The 24,283-nt window shown below is 33.2% G+C and overlaps 3 protein-coding genes across 6 annotated transcripts; all 3 read right to left on the reverse strand.

Annotated features, from left to right (window-relative positions):
* Positions 1 to 601: 601 nt before the first annotated feature.
* LOC123904642 lies at positions 602 to 1,725 on the reverse strand. The gene has a single exon (XM_045954278.1). It carries the CDS (start codon positions 1,655 to 1,657, stop codon positions 602 to 604), a length of 1,056 nt encoding a protein of 351 aa, XP_045810234.1. The 5' UTR covers positions 1,658 to 1,725.
* Positions 1,726 to 5,698: 3,973 nt separating this feature from the next.
* Positions 5,699 to 9,422, reverse strand: LOC123906267 (polyadenylate-binding protein RBP45-like). Its single transcript, XM_045956136.1, has 6 exons — positions 9,021 to 9,422; positions 8,170 to 8,638; positions 6,612 to 6,670; positions 6,410 to 6,540; positions 6,197 to 6,293; positions 5,699 to 6,103 (listed from the first exon to the last, which is right to left on the reverse strand). Exons 1-6 carry the CDS (start codon positions 9,297 to 9,299, stop codon positions 5,924 to 5,926), a joined length of 1,215 nt encoding a protein of 404 aa, XP_045812092.1. The 5' UTR covers positions 9,300 to 9,422; the 3' UTR covers positions 5,699 to 5,923.
* A 4,332-nt stretch (positions 9,423 to 13,754) lies between these two features.
* On the reverse strand, positions 13,755 to 24,198 carry LOC123908984 (abnormal spindle-like microcephaly-associated protein homolog). Of its 4 annotated transcripts, XM_045959749.1 has the most exons (23): positions 23,367 to 24,125; positions 22,743 to 23,211; positions 22,558 to 22,643; positions 22,229 to 22,342; positions 21,957 to 22,145; positions 21,785 to 21,850; positions 21,601 to 21,657; positions 21,099 to 21,221; positions 20,902 to 21,018; positions 19,741 to 19,848; positions 19,529 to 19,664; positions 18,921 to 19,052; positions 18,281 to 18,457; positions 17,789 to 18,203; positions 17,335 to 17,533; positions 17,044 to 17,221; positions 16,705 to 16,943; positions 16,086 to 16,164; positions 15,727 to 15,962; positions 15,038 to 15,227; positions 14,575 to 14,800; positions 14,323 to 14,478; positions 13,830 to 14,219 (listed from the first exon to the last, which is right to left on the reverse strand). In XM_045959749.1, the coding sequence occupies exons 1-23, from the start codon at positions 24,027 to 24,029 to the stop codon at positions 14,114 to 14,116; spliced, it is 4,461 nt and encodes a 1,486-aa protein (XP_045815705.1). In that variant the 5' UTR covers positions 24,030 to 24,125; the 3' UTR covers positions 13,830 to 14,113. The 4 variants fall into 4 exon arrangements, with proteins under 4 accessions (XP_045815703.1, XP_045815705.1, XP_045815704.1 ...); XM_045959747.1 differs by having other exon boundaries at positions 13,755 to 14,219; positions 17,335 to 18,203; positions 23,367 to 24,198; XM_045959748.1 differs by having other exon boundaries at positions 17,335 to 18,203; positions 18,281 to 18,459; positions 18,926 to 19,052.
* Positions 24,199 to 24,283: the final 85 nt, after the last annotated feature.

Here is a 24,283-nt window from a genome sequence, read left to right on the forward strand (position 1 = left end):
TGAGCTTTCTATAGTCCATTTGTGAGATACGAATTTCATGGTGTTTTTGGGTTGTTTGTCTCTCTTGATTCTTGTTGTATTCCAAGATTGATTGTAGATCTTGATGATGTTTATGTATGCCTCTAACTAGTGTTAGAGAGAACCTTGTTTGTACATGTTGTTGATTATGGTGGAGATATTAAGTGGTTTACAGGTCCCATGGTTTTTACTCCTAGTTAGATTTCACCATGCAGTATGCAAAGAGATGTATAAGCAAGCATATATGTTTTGTTGAATGATGTAATAGTACAGTATAGGAGTTTTTATACAATTGAAAAGAAAATTACTCTTTTATTCACTATTTGAGAACAACAAAAGGTAGAACAAAGAACAATATGCTATTAAAAGAAAAAATTAACTATAACTATGGATGTATACTCAATTCTAATAACATGTCAAATCAAATTACTACAAAACTGGTTTATTTTGGACATGAATTTGCTGCAGTAAAATAAGTGCAGTCGCCATAGTCACAAAATTAGAGTCAATAGATAAAGATCAGACCAGATTCCAATTTTCTTACTAGAGTAACAACCTCCTCCATCTTTACCAATTAAAATTTTTAAGTGTCTGCTCCAATCTGTTTCTCAGAAGGCACTGCATCAACTAAAGATTCAGTAGGACAATTAAAATCCACCTTATTAAAGTCACCAATAGAGCCACAGTTTTGAGGATCGCTCTTTTCCGTGAAGTCGCATCCTTCGGATGAAATCTTGGAGCCAGCAGGATCAGATTGATTAATCTGTTCAGATTGCATGAGTTCAGGTTGGTTGGTCTCAACTGCATGACTTGGTACCACTTCAAGAATATTAACAATACCAGTACTTGGTTTTCCATTTGAGCTTGAGGTATCATCAACTTTGCTCAAAGTCTCAATAGAAACAAGCTTTGTCTTTGCATCTTCTTGTACATCTGTTTCTGGTAAGTTCTGCTTCTCCGCAAAATTTTCAACCGATTTTATAGTCTGTTCAGATGGCATGGATTGAGGTTCAGCAGATACGGAAGCCAAATTGAGTTCCACATTTGAACTATTTGGCTCATTATGAACTAACTCATTCAACTGATTCTCAGAAGAAAATACATGCTGTTCATTTGTGAGATCCTTATCAGTGTTTTCAATTGTCGGTAACAGGTTCATGGTTTCAGATGCAGGCCTTGCATCAGCACTGGATTCTTGTACCTGTGTAGAGGCGTCAAGTTCACGCAATTTATCGCTTTGTTCAACAGTTTTGTCGCAGTCCGTATATGAATTGAGACAGGAAGATTGGTTCACATGTTCAGCCGGTGGCACTGAGATACTGGTGGTATGGACCTCAGTCGGTAGCACATGCTCTCCAGAAAAAGGCACCGGTATTGGCTCCATAGTTTGTAATGAGGGAAGAGAACTGTGTACCTCACTAGTTTGACGGTTTGGCATTGGCATTGGAATTGGAAACTCTTTTCTGCTGATCATTTGGACATGAGGAGCCACATCAGTTTCTGCGGTAACTGGGTTAACTTGACCAGGAAGAAACACAACTCCTCTTAAAAAAGAATCAGAATCTGGCGCCTTAACATTAACAAGAAATCCATCATTAAAAGTTGCTTCAATGACACCGGTGACCGTCTTCCCCAACATACCACTACCGGAATTTGTCGCAGTGCTAACAACAGGTTGATTGAAGTTCAACACATTCTCAGGTTTATGCACTCCATGAACTACATTATTCTCTTCTTTTCGTGGTCGGCCACGTTTTCTTTTCATCGGAGAATTTGATGGAATGCCGCCCGATCCTTGATTCTGTTGGTTCATTTTTCAGAAGATACTGAAATGTCTCAAAAAAAACTCTCTGAAAAAGATCACAAGGAGTAATCATGTCATTTGTTTGAACAGAAAAAGAAAGTATAAATAAGCATACATTAATCATTATGAGTAATAAAGGAATAAAAATAATTTAAATTCTCTTGATAACAATATAATTCATATGTTTTAAATAATAACAAATCAAATGATAATTAATTAATACCTATGATCAACCCAACAAACAAGCCTTTTGATGCAGCAAATAAAACATTATCAAGATTTTTGACATTTCACAATTTACAAATTAATCTCTTTATCACATTGAAAAGGATTTAAAAAAAAAAAAAATCCTTTTTCAGTTTGATAAGAACTTTCTTATAGATGATTACTAATAAAGATTAATCTTTTAAAAATGAATAATAATATAATAATAAATCTAAACACAAAAACTTACAATGGATTGCAGAAATTGAAAGATGTTGAAGACGAAAACTTGAGCGGTTATATGGTGAATAAATCTAAACACGAAACTGATGAAAAAATTGTTAAATAGTATTATTAATTAATTAATGTTATTAAAAAAAAAGAACAAATAATGTTGGGCATTACTAATATCATTGATGAATCAGTCAGTTTCTTCAGATCTCAAACTCCAAGATGGTGGGAAGTGGGAACAAGAACAAAAATCCAACGTGGCTAAATAAAAAAAAAAGAAGACAATATACTCCTTTTTCAGTTGGTTAATTATGCTAACAAATTAACCATTGTTATGAATAATTATAGTGGAGGTCGATATGTGTTTGGCTCATATCATTGACCCAATATATTGTCCATGAATATATATATATATATATATATATATATATATATGTGTGTGTGTGTTACTGTGTAATATCATACTTGTGAATAGAATGTTTAGAAATAAAAGTTTTTATTCTTTCTTTCTTACATATAATTTTGTTTTGGTATTAACCTTATGATTAGTAGAAGAAGGTCGAGTAATCCAAAGTTTTTTTGCGAAGTTAGGAAAATCTAACTAAGAATTACCCCCATAAAAAATCAAACTTGAGTTCTCTCGAACGAAAGAATTGTTCCTACGTATATATACTTTGTAGTCTCACTGCATGTTACACCGTCTTAAAAAATCAAAATCTCTATACATCATCATGTAACCATACATAAGTACTATTTCGAGTTGAAATCTATGATACACAAATAAGATTAGCATTTCACTATTTACAAGCTAATTTTTACAATCGGATCAATAAGTTTTATCATTGAATTAAATGTGATGCGACATTTTGATCCAATTGTAAGATTGTTAATCTAATAGTGAACACGAATTTGTATATAGTAAAAAAGCTACTCAATATTAAAAGGTAATTTACCAAAAAATGAAATAATTGAAGAAAAAAATATGACCAAGTAAATAGTTATGGCCATTAATCTTATTGCTTTCCATTTCAAACTTGCATTGTTTGCTTTCTATCTCAAACTTATATTGTGTAAATTGAATGTCATGATATTCTTAATATCTGTTGCAGACCCAAAATTTGATGTACATAAAAAAATCTGTTACTGAATATTAACAATAAGAAACATGCAGAAATTGTTCAAAAAAGAAACAATGTAGAAAATAGTCATTCTACACCAGAGGCAAGTTCCAACACAGAGACAAACCAATCACTTGGCCACAAACACATACTACCTCCGTCCCTAATTATAAGACTTTGTTTGACCACCGCACGTACGCCAATACACAATTTTGATCACTAATATTTTTAATTGTCTATTAGTAAAAATAAAAAATAAAAAAAAAACTTTTTTTGTCATGATTACCTTATCACCTCCTCTCCCAACCATTTTCTTCGAACCAAACAGACCCTTAGGGTCTGACCGTCCGATTAAAATGAATGATTGTGATTAAAGCAGATAAAATCTGACTATTTATACAATAGCCGTGTGATCAAAAATGTGTGCCCTAGATCCTTTACCGTGTAGTTTGTTCTTCTTAATTTATTTTTTTAAGCATCCCTTCTAATGTTTTATTTTTAATGATTTATAGATGTTTTAAAATGTGTAATTTATTTTTTCGAAGTATTCAAGTATATTTTTTTTGGAGAAAAAAGTACTCAAATTTTTATTTAAAATAGAGTTTGTGTATAAAAAATCATGTTTGATCAATCTTTTGTTAAAAAAATTCATGTTTGATCAATATTATAACATAAATACAAAAACTAATTAAAAAGTATGAAGTTTACACATGAATTGACATAAAATATATTTCATAATATATTTTTAAATTTTTTTTTGGTCAGGATATATTTTAAAAATTTATTTATTAAAAATGGTAATGTCCATATTATTAGACATACCCTCAATATGATATGCCTTTTTTTTAGTAATTTTTTTTTTGCATACCCGCCACTGTTGTTTGGCAAGGTAAAAAGATTATCATGGTGGTAGTTGAAAACTAGAAAGAAAGGTTTTAATTATGATTTGAATATGTGGTGGTTAAATCCATTGTTTTGCTTAGAATTTTAATTGAGCTTATGATTGTTGATGTTGTTGCATTAACCTCTTGTAAACTCCTTAGTTACGCACTCTTGTGCCTAACTATATTTCCATTTATAGCATATTTCTTTTGCTTCTTAAAATAAAAAACTTTGTAGGTTTTTATTAATCAAGCATGCTTTATATATGATTGATTCGCAAGGGTTTGTTCAAGATATTGTATTTTTTTTATCAGAGATATTGTTATGTTAAATGTTAGCAATATAGAATACAGATAATATATTTGATTGGTCAAAGAATATAAGATAATGTTTAGCAAAATAAAAAATAGTGAAAGACATTTCTTTTTTGTCATGTAAAACTTAAAAGACATGTTTTTCATAGTATGATAGCAGGATTGGCTAGTTTTTTGCGTAATTGAATGGAATGATGGTAGCTATTGTAGTTTGAATTTCTAGTTTAAATATTTGTCCGGTGTTTATCAAAGATTTGTCTATGCTTTTTAATGCATCGATACCAGATATTTTTCTCATAGTTTTTTCATATACATATATATATATATATATGGAGGAAACGTGAAATTCGGAGTTCGAACTCCGGCCACTCCAATAGTATCTCTGATAACTACCATTTAAGCTATACTTATAGGACAAATCGTGTCTTGCGTGTTTTGTATAAACTTCTGTTTTAGTGTAATTGAATTATTATATTTGAATATTTTGTTCAAAAATGTGTCTTGAGGTTTTTTATCTACCAGTAAAAAAACATTTGTTCTATCACGTGAACTTAGCTCAGTTGATAGGATCATCGCAGAATCCAGTGTTCAAACACGAGACACTCCACTTATTTACCTATAAGTCGATTTTCTAGTCAGTAAACTACTTTGACAAAAAAAATTATTGTTCTGTAATTTTTTAATAATTATCTATGACAAATTCTCGGTGTACAATTTCTTTTATATACTTATTTTTGACATCTCATGTATAATTTATGTTACACATTCTTATTTTAACTGATTATTCATTTTGTCAAAAAAAAAAAAACTGATTATTCATTGATCAATGACATTCATTTGTCTCGGTAAGAAATTTATATACAAAATTGATATTCACATATAAAACTTATAAAAGTGACAAATTTTACAAAATATACAAGCAAGAACTGAAACCTATTTATTTATTGGTTATTATAAACCAAGTATTAAGTATTTAAATGTATGCGGGTGTTTAGCTAAAGCTATGTTATTGGTCCTAAGAAGAGGAAAATAGGTTTTAGGAAATTTAGTTTATTGGTTTATGATCATAGTGATGTACTACAAATGTGGAATCTCCTACATTCAAATTACACTATTGACACAGGATATTGAAATGCACCAATTCATAAAATATAGATAAAAGTATTCAGCAAGCAATAATTTAAAGATACATAAGATCCGCATAGAATATCAATGTTCAAAGCAAACACAGGAAACAAGTTAAATAAAAAACAGGGCAAGATGGGTTTGAAGTTCTACAAGACACCAAATGAGAAGCAAACAAAATTAAGTATCACAGGAAGTACAGAACAGAAAATCAGAGGCAAAACTTTTCAGCTGTATCCTATTTGCTGTTGTTGCTGAGGAGGTTGGTAATTCGCATACCCTGCTGGATAATTGCCATACATATTGGGGTCCTGTGCAGCTGCAGGGGCATAAGCATAATTTTCATAACCCTGAGGATATCCATAGTATCCACTGCTACCATTCCACTGGTTTGGATCCTGTTGAGTCTGAAAATCATCCAGGAAATCAAAATTCAATGATCAAAATCTGTCAAAAATCAAATGCGGCTCGGATTTACATTAAACCTTTAAAAGTATTACCTGTTTGTTTGCTGGGCTTCGGCCCCATGAAAGCCGAACATTTTGTCCACCTAGAAGTGTACCATTTAAAACACGCAGTGCCTCCTCTGCAGAGCTCCTGATATATGAAACATAGTGGCACAATCAGAGCACTGAATAGAATGATCGAGAAAGTAATTCCGCCACTAAAACATAAATATCAAAGATTTAAATGAATCTAAATGATTAATTCACCTTTCTGCATATTGGACAAACCCGCATCTCTTGCCTGATGGAATCTTAACATGAACCAGTTCTCCATACTGCCCAAAAACTTGTTTCAAATGATCATCCGTGACATTAGGATCCAAGTTGCCAACAAAAATCTGCAATGGAGAAATCAGGTTACAAACAAGTACAAAGGAGAATAATGTATGCATTACAAAGAAATACGCACGGTTGTATTATTTGGATCATTCTCGTTCTGTGCCCCCCCTTGAGGATTCTGATATGAAGCTGCATTTTCAAAGTAACATAAAATAAAAAAGATAAATAACATAAAACACGGAAGAAAGCAGTTCAGAGGAAAGAAGACATAAAATAAACTGATAAATTAAATATAAAATGCACAGCTTATATTCCAGTCAAAACAGCTATTCAGATACTTTGAATATTGAAATCCCGCTGCAGATGATTCATTCCACCAAAAACACACAAGTGAAGAGGAATTTCATAGAAATATAGTTAGTATAAATAAACAAAACATTCAATTTACTTGACAGATGCAATAAAGAGGTCAGTGCCTTACACACACCATCCATGTTGTTATTTGAGAAGAGAACAATATTCATCTATATATTAAATCATGGCCAAAATAAACCAAGGATTCAGACAATTACACGAATATCCAATAGAAATCGTTAAACTGTTGAGCAATACCAGGACAACTTAAATGTGTGTACATTTTATTACAGCCTAAAGAAACGAGAGAAGGAAACGATTATATGGTTGTGCATTAAAAACTTCACAGGCAGAAAACGGTCATGCTTGTGCAGAAAAAACAAAGTCAGGAAACTGGCATGCATTTGCAGAAAAACTTCACAAAATAGAAAGGGAAAAGGCCACAGCAAGCATTATGAAAAGTAAAGAACGTGACAACCAAAACCTAATCTGCATAGTACAGATTCTACAACAGAACGCGCATTAAAGACCAGGACTACACTTTATCCATTGTGAACTTGAGATTGGTAGCTTAAATTATTAAAGCATCAGATAGATGAACAAAAATTTATTAAAGTAAATGAGATTTGCTTGTAGAACAAGATAAATCTTGCAAAGAAAAATAAATGATGTAGTTCTAAAGCAAGAACTAAGATTATTTGGATAAAATTAAAAACACCAAATGAAGTAAGCTCAAAAGAGTAAAAAAATAAGAGCTGAAACAAAGAACGGAGGGCTGAAAAAAATAAAGACTATGAATAGCTGCGGTATGTAATTTGGCTAAAAAGCAAGCCAACAAAACGAATGGAAAAGAGAAGTAAACAGAATAGGTGCGCAATAAAGGCGGAAAAGAAAATGCCACCAAAAAATAACGGGCGAGACATAAACGGATTACTGACCTACGGAAGGCCATGCACTAAAATGGTAACCATTTCAGCTGAAATCAGTTCCAGGCTCGAGATGACAGAGCCTCTTGAAACCCTGCTTTGAGACAACAGGAGTTCTATAAGATTTTATTATTATTCTACATTATTTACTTTGACCAAATTTTGAAACGAAATTACGAACAAGAATTGAGTTTGGACAGCATATCTTCAAGAGCCTGACTGAAACTTATCATGCAATAAATGATAACATATTGATATAGCATTCACAAATTAAAAGATAACCATAAAGCATTATACTCATACAGCAACATTATTACTTAATACGGTAGATACTGTTATCTGAACAAAAAAAAAATCAATTTTTACTTTATGTTAGCCAACATATAAACAACAATTAAAGAGACAAACCTTTTGTCGCCTGTGTGTTAAGGTTTTTGTTAGAGGCTGGTCCAATACGCATGGGTCTTGTGGAACAAAGAACCCCTTGCATTTCACTCATAGCCCTCATTTGTTCACCCTCATCTGCAAACCTAACAAAACCATAACCCTTTGTCCTTCCAGTAGTCCTATCAATCACAACTTTAGCCCCCTTAACTGAGTTATACCGAGTTCTAAATACTTCAGTCAGATGATAATCAGTAACATCAGCAGCCAAATCTCCGACAAATATGGTGAAATCCGGAGAATCATCATGACGCTTCTCCCCAGAACTAAAAGTTGCCCAGTTCAATCTGAAATTCTGGCCACCATTTGGCATAATGTTGCCATTATATTGTTGAAGAATTCTCTCCGCACCAGCACGACTAGTAAACTCAAGAAACCCATAACCTTCAGATTGATTAGTCTGCTTGTTGCGAATAACTTTAACATTTCCAACCTACAAACAAACATTGCAATTCCTTCAATAATAAACAAAATTAACTTTCTAAGTAGTAGTTCCACTTCCACCATCGGCATAGTGAAAATTATACAATAACAATAACCTAACTGTTCACACATATAACTAATAAAGTAACCGTATTTAAGTATGAAGCAACCAGAGAATAAAACGTCTACATAACACTACAGATCTTGGAAACAGAAAACACAATTAGTTTTTAAAATTAATATGAATTCATATTAAGCAATTCATATAAAGAAATATATTCTTTAAATTCAAATAAAACAAACCCTAAAAAGAGAGACTTGAAATCTATAGATCTAAAACAATATCATAAGAATAGAAATCTAACGGTGATTTGAAAAGAAAACGGTTATACCTCGCCGGTGTGAGAGAAACATTGATAAAGATAATTCTCGTCCATCCAGTATTGTAAATCACCGATCCAGAGAGTACGGACCTCGTCGGCGGTGGCAGGTTGAGGTAGTTGTTGAGGAGGGGCGGATTGAGGAGGAGGTTGAGCGTTAGGGGCCCACATCTGAGTAGGTTGAGTTTGTGGTTGAGGAGGCATCATCATGTAGGGTTGTTGTTGTTGTTGTTGTTGGTATTGTTGGGGGATTGTGTGTGGAGCCATGCCAGGTCCTCCAGGTTGCATCATCTTTGCGTTTGAGATTTGATTGAATCTGAAATTGTAGAGAGAGAGGGAAAGAGAAGAGAGAGAAAGGTGTGTTGTGAAAGTGAATGTGTGTGTGGGCGGTCTTTATATATAAAGAGTGGTTGATACTCAAACCCTAACCGGATTGCGTGTCAGTCTTTACATCTTGCTGGATTAGATTTTGTTTTTTTTTTTTCTTATAAAAAAGAAAAAAATCTTTGCTTATAGAAAAAATATTTTATTTTGTTTTATTATTAAAAAAGGATTAGTTTTTTTTTTTACTTCAATTTTTTTTCTAAGATTTAGAACTTTTATTTATATTTATTTTTTAAAAAAAATCGTTAAGAGTTTTTTTTGAAACATATAAGGCATGATATTTTATCATGTAAATAACTTTATTAAATAAAACAGTATAAAAATCTAAATGTGATATAAAATTGCAACAAATATGTGGTATGCAAAAAAAAAAAAACATAAAATAAAAATACAATTCTAAAAAGATTATGCATAGTGAAAACTTACTTTTTGCTCAAGATAACTTCTCACACTTTCAATTTTAAATTTTTAACACTATGTACTTCACAATTTGATTTCACAATATTGGATTAAGCAACTAGGTTTAAGTGAGGGTCATAGTTTTGATTCTCATTAGCTCTATTGCAAAAAAAATAAAAATAAAAAAATAAAAAAACCATGTGTTAACCTGGAATTCATTTGGCCAATACTATAACTTCTTAATCCCTACCGGTGTAACTTTTGTCAATAAAACAAGGAATATTATTTCATCATTCCCCTATTACTAGACCCTTACCCGTGCGATGCACGGGTGTGATGCGATTGTTTTTATTTTATAATTGCATAAAACTGAAACATTAAATATTATCAAAATAATAATAATAATAATAATAATAATAATAATAAGGGTCATGCTAACCGGTGCCCCCGGGGCACTGGTTAAGGAAACCAAAAAAGGAAATTTTAAAATTGAAAATAACACTTTTTAGACTTTCGAGGCATTGACTACACAAACTTCAATATGATATTACTATATTTAGTTCCTTAAATAGTGCCCCGGGGGCACTATTTAGCATTTTCCTAATAATAATAATAATAAATAGAGATGTGGCAAAATCTAAGTCACACAATTGACATATAAATAGTGACAGAATTAGAAAAACTCAAATAAAACAAATAAAATTAAAGGGTACATACCTTTTAAAATTATTCCAAAGGGACATATGTGAAGAGCATCAACCTCACAGTTCAGTTCTTTTGAGTAAAAGATGATGACCCAAAGCTTAAAATAAAAAATTATAAAAATAAGTATATCAATAAAAAAAATGAACAAATAAAAAAGTAAAGGAAAGTAAAACAACTATTACATAATTCAATTAAAAATAAAGTATATATTATTTAATTTGTATCATAATAGAAATATGAATACACATATACAGTAGTACTTAACTAAACCTATAAATCCTTCAAAAAAAAAAACTAAACCTATAAATGATGTGCAACACAAAAGTTAAATGTATGATCTGCAACAAACAAAAAATATTATATACCTGATGCACAAATTCTCTTAATTTTATTTGTTATGTAAAAAGTTAATTTTAGTAAAAAATAAAATAACTACAACAAATCATGGTTTTAGAAAATAACATAAGTATTGTCAAAAAAAAGAAAATAACATAAGTATTTATACCTGATGCACAAAATATGAAGAGGCAAGATAATGGAAAGAGAAATTGCACATATAAGACATGAAAAAATATATTCTCACATTCAACCGAAAAAACAAATGGTAATCTTGTTAAACACATGATTGAGCATCAGGGGATGAAAATATTTGTTTTTAACATTCGTAATGGTTAGTTAGGAAAATATGAATAGGATACAAATTAAAACAATTGTAACCTATATATTGTAACCTATATATTAAAATATTGGTAGAAGAGTCCAAGGGATGAAAATTGAATGATGACTTAAGAGATGAAAAATATATTACCGGGAGTTACAAAGTTAATTAATGTGTATTTTTGTATGGGTCATGTTAACTTGTGCCCTAAGGGCACATGTTAAGCTACCTAAAAATAGAAATATAGCATTTAATGATACAAAGAATTTAATGTTTAGATAATTGAATACACCACAAGTTCAATAAATTTTTTCCACATTTATCTTCTTAACATGTGCCCTTAAGGGCACAAATTAACATTCTCCTTTTTGTATTCTCCTTATTATAATATAGTAAGCAAAAATTATTATATTCGCCAAAAAAAGTAAAAGCTAAGTAAAGGTTCGAGTGAGTGTATATTAAAAAGCCATAAGTATATAAATGTAGAATATGAAAAGTATAAAGATGATGATAATAATAATAATAATAATAATAATAATAATAATATAAGTAGAAATGATGTGACATTGTAGAGTGATTTAATTGGATTTAAATGGATGATGTGGCTAAATTAAACAATTTGATTGATCTAAGTGGATTAGGGTTAGGAGAACTATTTAGGAATTATATATATAGATGATGATTGTAGAACAGGGCAAATTGTTAGTCTTTGAAGTTGTAATTTTTTTTTTTTGAAAGTAAACACAATTCATTAGATAGCAACAAATAAAGGTACAGGAAGAGGTTCAGCTTGAAGCTGATGTGGGAGAGATCCCATCCAAGTTTTGGAGCCAATACTCCTAGATAAACCTACTAACTTATGAGCTATACCATTAGAGCTCCTTCTAACATAATAAACAGATACAAATTCAAATTGTTTCATCAACATTTTACAATCTAAAATAATAGAATCAATAGCAGCTATGCAGCACTTGATGTTGAGACTGTTAACAACTACAGCTGCATCAGAGGCTAGGGAAATGCGCTTCATATTATGATTAATAGCAAATTGTAGGCACCAACGAACACCCAAAGCTTCCGCCACTAACGGCTCAACTTCAATGTTGTCAAAAAGGCATGCCGAAGCTCGGACAGCAGCAGATCCGTCGAGACAAACCAGTCCCCAACCAGTGGTACCACCTGCAAAACAACCAGCATCAACAAAAAAGCAATTTTCTGCTACACTTGGCTCAAGGTTGCTGTCCAAATTGTTAGGATGAGTAGGGATATTGATCTTTTTGCTGCATGTACCCAGTTCTTTAACAAAATCCATGGCTTGTTGAGCGATATCAATCGGGTTGAGAGGCTTGTTTTTGAAAACACATTGATTTCTACCATTCCAAAATTTCCAAAGTGTAGTGCAAAAAATTCTCACAGCCATATGCTCATTACATTGCAGACCCTGTAACAACCAAGCATTTAAATTCATATTTTGAGGAATGTGATGGCCTAACTGAGAAGAAAACCAAGTCAGTCTTGCTAGTTGACAATGCATAAACAAGTGTTCAGTAGACTCAATTTCACTTTGACATAGAGGGCAAATATTTTCCAAAAGAATTCCTTTTTTTGATAGATTATCTCTAGTTGGAAGGATATTCTTAGCTAGTCTCCACATGAAATTTCTAACTCTATTTGGGATTGGGGCTCTCCAAATTTCTTTCCAGAGGGTGGAGCTATGTGAGATTGATGAGCCAGGGATATCTCTATTTTTTATGTCTTGGAGAAGATGGTGTGCTGATCTAACCGAATAATCTCCATCTTTTTCCCAATGCCAAACTAGCTTATCCATAGGGAGCCGCTGAGATAAAGAGATACTAAGGATTTGTTTGGCCTCTGTTCGATTAAAGCATGAATGGATTAAGTCTCTTTTCCATTGTTTTGTGTCTGAATCTATGAGTGTTTCAACTAAGGCATCTTCACTTAAAGTATTCACTGGACTCCACACTTTAAAATCTGACTGGTTTGGGATCCATCTATCCTGCCAAATTCTGATTTTTGCACCATTGCCTACACTCCACCTGGCTCCTACTTCCAAGATATCTTTTGCACTAACAATACTTCTCCAAGCATAGCTTGGTTGGTATCCAACATTAGCTTCCATGAACGAGTTTCTTGGATAGTATCTAGCTTTGAATATTCTTGCCACTAGCGAGTTCTCATCAGTCATTAGTCTCCAGCCGTGTTTACCAAGGAGAGCTTTGTTAAAGTCCTTGAAACACCGGAAGCCCATTCCGCCCCTATTCTTCGCTTTTGCCATCCTATCCCAACTCATCCAATGCAACTTTCTACCACCCTCATTTGAACCCCACCAAAATCTAGCTGCCATAGATTCTATTTCTTTGCAACAACCATCAGGAAGTTTGTAACAACTTTGAAGTTGTAATTATAGCCTTCTTAGATTAGGCGATTTGTATAACTCAAACTTGTATAACTCAAGCACACATAGAAGGAATCATATCATAGTTAATCAAACTTATAATGGATCGTTCATTTGGGTAGGATATTCATATGATTGTATTTTAGAACATTAGAGCATATTTTAATATGAATTAAAATCACTCGTCAAAATCTGAATCAATCCTTCAAATAATTAAAATTACACAGCGTTGTGAACTATTTGATATCTTAATAACAAGAAGCATGAATCCATGCAGCAATTGGGTTGAATCAATATTTAAAAAAAAAATATTATAAGAAAATATTTTGTTTGATTGATTCACTTGGATTTTATGTTAAAATGCATACAACATAAGGGTGTGTTTGCCCCAAGAACTTGGATTAGGGTGTTACTGTTAGTACATAATATAGGTAATGTACATGAGGTTTAAATCTGATGTTAAGAAATTTCCCTCCAAATCCACGAGATGAGGAAAGGATGCATGCCAAGATTTGTACATAGCAGTACTTCACAGAAAAAACTTCAAGGGTGAATTAGCAGCTTTAGAATCTCAGTAGCCTCCTTCAATCTTCTATCTGTGTTTTCTCTAACAATAACAGCTGAACTAGGAGTAGGACCCCGAACATTTCTGCATTTTTGCAAAACAATTAATAGAAAACAAAGGCAGCATTTCCATTAAATTTATCTCGTCCATCGATTAAATTTTTTCTTAGAATAATAAAAATAAATACCTTTTCTGGTAAGTGGTCTTTCTAGTAAGCTCCTCAACAAGACTGCGCAGTCTCTTTAGTAAGGCAGGGGATTTGAGTATGGCATCAACGCCTTTGTGAGTTGAGCATATCTTCTTCAAAAGCTCAGAAGCAATGAAGAAGCCCTCTTCCTTATTCCTGAAAAAAGTTTTAAAAGTTACAGCTTATAAGTATAAGAAAAGGCAAGAAACCTATATCAACGTTTAACAGCTAACCACTACTAAATATAGAAACCTCAGTAACTCCAGGACGATTGTCTGTATAGAATTGTGTCTTTGTATCAGAACTTCTAGCAGATGAGGATAGCGAGCAAGATTTCGGAGAGTTGACAAAACATGCTTCAAAACCTCCTGATCAGGGATACTCCTGCTGATTGTTTGAATAAGTCTCAGCAAGGTATCAATGGCCCCAGCGGCCACAAGTTCTTCACAACATCTCTGAGAATGTCCTGTCGCCAAATCTGCAAAAAAAAAAAAAAATATGTAGAAATAAAAATCCAAACAACAATTCACTTGTCAGAACTCATTGAGTGTAAATATATAAGTTCTTTAGATGTCTGGGGTCACCTAAATAAATTATAATGTCAACTTTTACATGCCATGCAAATTAGAACTAGATCACAAATCTAAAGAAACTAAACTGCATGTTTCAGAAACCATCTACTTAGTTAAAATGATATAAAGGATATAGTTCTCACCCAGTGTTGAACAAGTATGAAGGATGTCACTAAGACTCTTCATATTAAGTAGCTGCGAAAGTGCTGCTAAGAGTCTGTTTATGAGACGTTTGCTGTCATCAATATTTTTGGAAGATTCTTGTAGTCTTGAGCGCAAATCCATTAGTTTTTTTGTTGACTGCTTACGTGCAACGTAACCTTTCCAGTGGGACTACAAAATTCAAACAAAAAAAAAGAGAAGGCAGATTAGCAGATTAAAATTTGGCCCCAGTTACAATCAGAACAAGTGACATCACAAAAATTATGCACTTAAGACACTTCAGGATAAACCGAAAATCAAGTGGAGGAAAATAAGAGCAATATTTCATCCTAGAGTTCAACCCCATTACACAACTTTCATGTCACCTAAAAAAGGGCAACCTGATGCAATAAAACCAATGGAAGGCTTAGGCAAGGACGAGCTCACTGTGGAGCTATATGCAACCTTACTTTGCAGTCATATGGCCCTAACTCAAACCATTGCTACTTCCTTCACTTAATCTAAGGGAATAAGGAAACATATGTTTGAGAGAAGTTATGTCAGTTGCCAGCTACTGCCAAAATTTTCAATGGAGGTACGAAACAAATCAAAATAGCTGATTTAGAAACCAGTAGTCAAACATAGATAGTGGGGTATATAATAAAAAGATGATAACTATTAAAATACAAACCTGTATAACAATAATATAATGTTTATAAACAATGGTCTTTCGCCTGGCTATCCACCCACGGATGTGAGACTGTATAATGATGGCAGACTTTGTCATCAATTTATGTAACATGAGATTCTTCCACCAACGTTGCAATTTCACTACTTGAAACAAGAACAGTTCCAACTGAAAACTAGAACAGCCAGTTGGTTTTGAAATGCATCGAGCAGCAACTGCACGTAGCTTAGAAGCACTGCCTACATCATTCGACAAAATAAAAGTATACAATATATAAGTAAATTTGAAAACACAACTAAATCACTTAATTACAAGCTCAATGTGATAAAATAAAAAACAATGAAAAGATGGAAACAGAATACCTAATAACAAATTTCGAGTTAAATGCCCCCTAATATAGCGCTGGAGCTCCAATGCGGCATATTCTTGGCTTTTAAGAGCCTTCAGTAATAAATTGGAACAAACAAAACTTTAGTCAAAAAGCAAATTAAACACATGAAAATCGGGCAACAGTTACAAGCAGTAGTAGTAACAAACATCACAAATGATTTTATTGATCTAACATGTAATGACCTACATGCATATATATCACAAACTATTTTGAGCTTTAAGGCAACCCCGCCCAATTTGGTTGTTGCTTAATTAGTTAGCTAGTTGGAAATAATTAGGTTGTGTAAGGTAGAGAGTTAGGCGGAGATGTATATAAGTAAAGATATAAACCAAAGCAAATTTCAACCCCTAGACATCCATTTTCTCCATTTCACTTTTATAGTGATAAACCATAGCACATCATATAGAGATGACATATCTGATCCTGTTAAAATTTCTAGAATTTACTAAATCGTTAAATCAATATAAATATATTAGCTCACTCAAATTACCACCGACTAATAAACAGACAAACAAAAGAATGGCAGAGTTGTATATCATGATGTTTTTGACAAAAAGTATTATATGATGATGACAGATAGAAAATCATACTTCCATGACATTAATACAGTGTGTCTCAACTATGGCCTTTCGTCTGGCAATCCACCCACGAGTACAAGACTGGATTAAGATGGCCGATCTAATCCTTCGTTTAAGCAACAGGAGACCCTTCCACCACCGTTGCAATTTCACTATTGCAGACATGAATGCTTCAAGTTGAAAACATCGTAAGCCAACTGGTCTCGAAGTGCAACTACCAGTATCAACTGCACGTAAATTTGAAGCACTACCTATACCACAAAAACATCAGATAATAATATAGGAAGGATAAGATGAAACCACAACTAAAGAAAAAATAGCTCTGAACAAACAAAATTATCAAACAATAACCTAATATCCGATTTCGAGTTAAATGCCCCCTGATGAAGCGCTGGATCTCCAATGCAGCATCTTTCTGACAATTGAGTGTTTTTTGGCATTTCAAACTTCGACTGACACTCTGGATCTTTATTATAGCATCTCTTTGGAACAAGAAATTCCGTTTCACAAGCCAACCCCGGCAATACCTCTGGAATCATTCAATTGCAGATTATATACAAATAGACTATAAGCAACAAGATTATAAACAAAGTATATGCAAAGAAACAAGATTATAAACAAAATAACACACAAATTTCTTACTTGAATCTCAACAATCTGATTCCTACGAGCACAAGCATCCTTCCGAGCAATCCATCCACGAAAAAAAGATTGAATGACAATAACAGCCTTAAACATGGTTTTGAAGTTCTGAATAGCTTTCACACATGTCCACATTCGAAAATATGATTGAATTTTTATGACAGCTTGAATCTGATTTAAAAATTGTTTTCTCAATAACCACCTACGGAAATTGCATTGAATTTTAGTTGCAAACAGGTGCTCCTTTTTTTCTTTTTGATCGAGCTGGTGAATATATCTACGAGCACAAGCATCCTTCCGAGCAATCCATCCACGAAAAAAGGATTGAATGACAATAACAGCCTTAAACATGGTTTTGAAGTTCTGAATAGCATTCACACATCTCCACATTCGAAAATATGATTGAATTTTTATGACAGCTTGAATCTGATTTAAAAATTGTTTTCTCAATAACCACCTACGGAAATTACATTGAATTTTAGTTGCAAACAAGTGCTCCTTCCTTGTAGACTCGCAGCATATGTAGTTTTTCCAAGCAAGCTGTATGCTAACAGCTGCCTTTGTTTCAAGATCAAAGATAAGCTTCTGTTCAGCTAAATTTAAAGCTTTTTCTTTTTGATCGAGCTGATGAATATATCTAGATCGCGCCATCCAACCACGAAAAAATTTCTGAACAGTGGTGGCAGCAGCTACCATGTCTATAATCATGATGTCAGGACTTATACTACATCCTTGTTGAGACCTCCAATAGAGCCAACTCCTCACTGATTTCTGGATAAGCTGTGCTGACTTTTTCAACCTCAAAAAAGAATGTCTATGATAGAAAAGCATGGCATAGCTCTCATATATTTCGGATTGCTTCAATGTTTCTGTTTGAAATAACGTGCCAATAAGTAATAAAACATAATACCAATAAATTCATAAGGTTAAATAATAAACTACATACCACATGAGAAATCATAGATTTGACCGGTAGTGAATATCATGCAGACCGACTCCTGCCTCACTTTCAGCCAAGCTCTGAAAACAGACTGCAAAAGGGCAACAGCAGTTACCATCTTCAGAAACTTGCGCCGTACAACCAATCCTCTGACATGTGCTTGTATTGTTCTTGCAGCATTTTCTGAAAACAAATTTACAATTGTCAACAAAAAAACGAAAAGCATCTATAGAAAATGTATAGTTTGGAGTTGGAGTTACGATAGGTAAATAACCTGCAATAATATAATGAAAAACAACCATACCGGTGTTATCAATCGCAGATTTTGGAAAATGGCAGTTTGTTCAAATTAATGAATTATGCTATGCTACAGTGCTATAGCAAATTGCGGAGCAATAGCAGTTTGTCAAAATTCCACTATGCTATAGCATTATAGCGCCATTATAACACTAAACACCACTCTTTTCTATTAAGCAATGGTCAGGGTAAAGAAAAATAAATGCAAATACCCAATCAGATCCAGGATAAATATCTAGAAAGTAGAAATCCACCAGATATAGTATTATTTTCATTTCATTGCTGTTGTAAATGTATGTGGTGACATAGTATCGAAAAAGAGTAAGAAAGCCACAACACTAGTTTTTACCTCTTCTAATGGTGATGTTGCTTTCAATGGTCCTAGATGTCCGCAAAATAGAAATAACCGGCTGCATACTACAGTTTCGATCAGCCATATCTTGCCACCATGTCTGGATGGCCTTGAATTTTCTTGCCGCATCTATCTTAATAAATCACAAGATATTGATTAAAAATATATACAAAATGAATCCAAATCAAATGTGTTTCTTGTATAATATCATCAGATCATACCATACCATTCTTATAATTGATCTAAAATGTTTTGCATTGACTAGTCAATAACAGAAAATTGCCTAGCACACAAGAAATGAAAGATAGCACACAGTTGTCTACTAATAGCTGCCTATCGCATAATGCAATGCAAAGAGTCTAGCAACAGTTCCACGATACAAACTATATAAATGGAGATCATATATTTATATATTTGAAAGATAAAACCCAGTTTTAAATCGACAAGTCTGCTACTATTTAAGAAAATAAAAAATTATTCATTTTCCACTTGTATTCTTTGACAAACTAATATATTAGCTTCACAAATTCAAAATTTATTGCACGCGTCAAAATCAAATTCATACATTTATACAAGTTCACACCACCAAAGAGTCAGCAACAAACCTTCATTGTCACACACATCTGAAGCATAAGGCTTTTGTGCTGATTCAGAACTGGAATGGCACTGCACCGTCCTCAAACTCCTAAGATTTGTGCTTTGGCCGGCAAAACCCAATAGCTTATGAAAATTTAACTGATCCTGGAGCAATGAAAGTGAGAATTTAACATAATTTCCATTTTCCAGAATATGACAGTAAATTTTTTGTTCTGCTTACCACTTTTTTCTTAACAAATAATTGGCTTGCCAGGAAAACAACTAATATCACCACACTTCGATCACTGCAAGCGCCATTATATTGAAGTAGCTCACTAATCTGAAGTACCTATAGAATAATATACCCAAATACAGTCATCTTACTAATAATTGAGGACCAAGAGTAACATAATTTCAAATTTACTGAACTTGTGTTATATTTTTTTGTAACAAGCATTCTTTGTTGAATTGTGAACTTTAAACTTAAGTGCAAGGGGGATACCATTTGGTACATCAATACGTTATATCAAGCGACATAAAGCACATGTACATTTCTTATTTACTATAGGTTATATACAACCATCATGATTACACATTTTTATGCAATTTGAAATGCCCATAGAATTTATTCCATCCTTGAAAAGGACTCAGAGTTGAATATATGTAATTCCGTTGCAAGTATTGATGCATTACATAAATAATATAAATAAGTGTATAGCATGTCTTAGAGGTATTTATAAGATATTTACAACCAGACATGACAGAAGTTGAACCTGCTTGGGCCGAAGTGGTGAGAACAAAACCAGACATGTTCTACAACTTATTTGGACATGGCTGGTGACCTAAGCATTTAAGCAGGTTTTTGGTAAGTCTTACAAAAATAGCTTATGACCAACACTTATTTGAATAATCTTCTTACATAATCCTATTGTTAGTTAATAATGAATTCGGCTGGTGACCTAAGCATTTAAGCTAATGTTGTTTAATACACCTGATCTAATTGTATACATCAATTCATCGGTCAAGTTAGTTAGGGCAACTTTAGAACAGTTTACTAGATTGTTGATTGACCTAGATGTCACTCTATTGACACTGATATTTGTTGTCAAATTTTATTTTATTTCTAGAAGATACTTTTTGAGAACGTGATTCTGTCAAGGTTCAATCCCAATAAGTGTCCATATGAGTGTATTAGATATTAAAAAAAAGTAAAAAATCTTTATCACGAGGACAGGGCTAGTATTTAATATAACTTTAGAATACATCAGTTAGACACTGCATCAATAATAATGTGTTTCTATCAGTACTACCAATACATGTGATGTGAATAATGTGATCACGTCTTGACAATAATTCCATTATATGGATGCAAATTGGAATTTGTACAAATTAGGGTATTTACCTCAGGAAAATTCCCCAGTAACGTGGTCAATTTCTGGGATAATATGAAATTGTACAGTGCATCAGAATACTCATTAACTGACATAATTGATGTCTTTCCACTTTTTTCATAAACTTCCTGTAAAAGAATTGAGAAATAAATCTTACTAACAAGAAATTATTGTCAGCACTGAGAAGTAATCTAAAGAAATTGATGACCTTCAACGAGCAGACATTGTGAAGTTCCTTCTGGAAGTAATAATCAAGTAAGCACCAGATTGCTTTGCCATCAACAAGGGAATGAAAATTGTCAACTGGGCAGTCATAATTGTCACAAACAGCCTGCAAAAAAAAAATGGCAAAGACAAATTGCAGAAAAGATAAGGAAATTTTTTTGTAACTAAAGCTGAAACGGAGTGTAACACACTAACAAGAAACATCATGGTCAAAAAATTTCTGGCATAAAGAATATTACTGATGAACTTCTTGTAAAACAAGAAAAACATCTACGAAAATTACTGTGCATTCAATAATCATACTTTACTAATTCTCATATCACACCATAAGATGTCGGCAGTAGAATGAATTGTGTTTGGGTACTGGAAAGCTTAGAAAGCATACATTTTTGTAAAGTGAATTAGATATTATGAATAATTCACAGCATTGTCTATTTCTGAAGGAAATCGTCTACAGGATAGATGAAAGGATAATTGGATTGTACCTGAATCCATTTCAAAAGCAATTCCAGAGAACTAGAATTTGCACTGCTTATGAGATCCTGTAAGGTAGTGAAGAAAATCAAAACTAAGTATAAAAAGAAGATGCAAGCTTCAAGATAAAGAAAGAAAACGAGGAGTGCATATATTCCTTATTAATAATAAATTGAAACGTAGCATGGAAAATACCGTGCCAAGTCCGCGAATTTTAGAAATTTCCCCAACTAAACTTGTTTTATCAACCAACAAAGGTAGCTGCAATTCCAATGAAACAGCAATCAGGTTATAAGTTAATAATAATCAAATCCAAAGGCAGTTATACTACAGAAGGTAAAAAAATAAGGTAAAATAGAGCTCAAACCTGCAAGTGAACAAACATATTCCAGAGCAAAGAAGTTGTAAGTTCTTTATCTCCATTAATAATATCCTCTGTTAAAATCATTGTGTCGTCTTCATCAATTAGTGAGACCCCGGCTAGTCTAAGATATTGTAGGGCAGCACCACAGTTTACCAATTTTTTCTTGCGGTTGTCAGAAGGAACAACAATTTTCTGTCCACACAATGACAATGAATCCCAAATCTTAAACTAATTGGACTACCAGAAAATATTTAAATTGGGGTTGCAAATATTACCTTAAGGATAGAAGAATTATTTTGCAAAAGATGAATAGCTCTGCACAGTTTTAGTCCGTCTTGGAGATCTGTAAATAAATCTCTGACCCGGAAATCATACTCAACAAGAGGCCCCTACAAAATCATAAAACAGTTAGATTAAACTTTACCATAAAGCATATCAAGAACTTGATAAGATACCATTCTTTGCAAATTTATGACAGCGTAAACATTAAAGTGAATCATCGACTATTGTCAGACAAAGACCCCAAACAAACGATATTGCAGCGCACAAGTAATAAGCAACCTCACACAAGTAAATGAGCACAGCACATAGAAGATAAACCCACCTGTTGGTGAGATACTTTGTATCCTAAAATAACCAAATGTGTTAGAAGATTGCCTTCTCCGCGCATTACATCAGATGACAAAAATTCTGATTTCCAATCAAAAAGAGAGAAAAGTCAACCTACAATGTAGAAAGCTGTCTCAAAATATAAACATAAAATAGCACTGAACAAAAACAAACACCTACCCTGGATCACTTGACTACTTGATTTAACCAAAGATTCTGCTTTGAACAATAAAGGGGATCCACCATCTAATCCGTCAATACCATACTCAATTGGGAGACAACTTTGACATTTAGCTTTATCAAGGATAAGCACAAGCAACAATATTCTCTTCAAAATCACATTCCCCAAATTCTCATAGTAACCAGCCCTATAAACTCCTTCAACCATCTTGTTATATGCATATGCTTTCGCTAAACCCTCATGCGTAAAAAACAGTTTGTCAATGACCATTTTTAGAAAAATAACATCTTGATCAGAATCACCATCCCCATTTGACACTAAAGAATCCCCACCAAAAATTATATATAATCCAATTCGAAGCCAACTTGGATTGTAACACATAAGAATTTTTATGGCCTTATCCTTCAACCCAAAATCGGTCACAATTGGACAATGTGCCTTCATATTAAGCCTTCCTTCATCAATTGTCTGATAAACCAAACAAATGAAATAACTCAAGTCGTAAGCAATTCATTGGTAACATTCTATCAATTACATCATAAAATATGTTTCAGATTCAACAGAACTATGATAGTTCAAATTTCAAGCAAAGCATGTGGAAGAGATTAAACAAACAAACAAACCTTGGTAACTTGATTCATGACTTGGAAGATTTCTTCACAAGTTCCGAGGCTCAAATAAACACTCATTCGCTGCTTGAAATCATCAAAACTGCATACATCGTTCAGAGAATCCCTCAAACGCGAAAACGATGAACTCTGCAAATCCGTAGCAGATACATTTTCCTTACCAAAACGCAACGAACAAGTCATCTTCCTCTGTCTCTTGGGAGTTCGCCATGTAGAATCAACACCAACCGAAATTCCCGGACCATTATCACGTTTCCCCTTAGTGACCTTGGAAGCATCAACGATCTGAGTTCCGGCGATTGAAACATCGCAACCACATGAAGCAGGAGATTGAAGAAGAAAATTGAGCCAAACAGTGAGGGATTTGGCTAGTGATTTTAGGGATTGTTGTTTTTTGATTTGTGCGATTCGAGAAGAATTAGAGTGTTCAAGTTGAAATGCTTTGAGTTTGTTTGTAGCAGCTGATGAAGATTTCTTGGGACGACGAAGGAGTGTGGTGTTTTTGGATTTGGAAGCGGTGAAGTAATGAGAGGATGGTGATTGTTGAGGGTTGAGATAGAAAGAAGTTCGTTTAGGGGTTTTGAAATTGGAAATGTCTTTGAGGAGTGAAGAGCGAAAAGGTGAGGGTGATGGACATGGAAAATCGTTACCTTCCATTGATGGATGATTTGTGTTGTTGTTCGAAGCTGGAAATGAAAATGGAAGAAGACGAAGAAGATTCAAAAGTTTTGTTTTTGTTTTGAAATTCGAATTTGAAATTGGTGTGGTGGAAAGCGGGTAGATCAACGGGCTTTGGAATACCAGCCCAAATTTCAATGACCATCTTCTATTTAGTTTTTGAGTTTTAGTTTTGTATCATGGGCACGTCCTACGAAATTATCAAAATACTTTCGTCAGCTATTAAGTAGCGG

This window comes from Trifolium pratense, linkage group LG2 (genome assembly GCF_020283565.1).
Source record: "Trifolium pratense cultivar HEN17-A07 linkage group LG2, ARS_RC_1.1, whole genome shotgun sequence".
In the NCBI taxonomy this organism is placed as follows: Eukaryota; Viridiplantae; Streptophyta; class Magnoliopsida; order Fabales; family Fabaceae; genus Trifolium; species Trifolium pratense.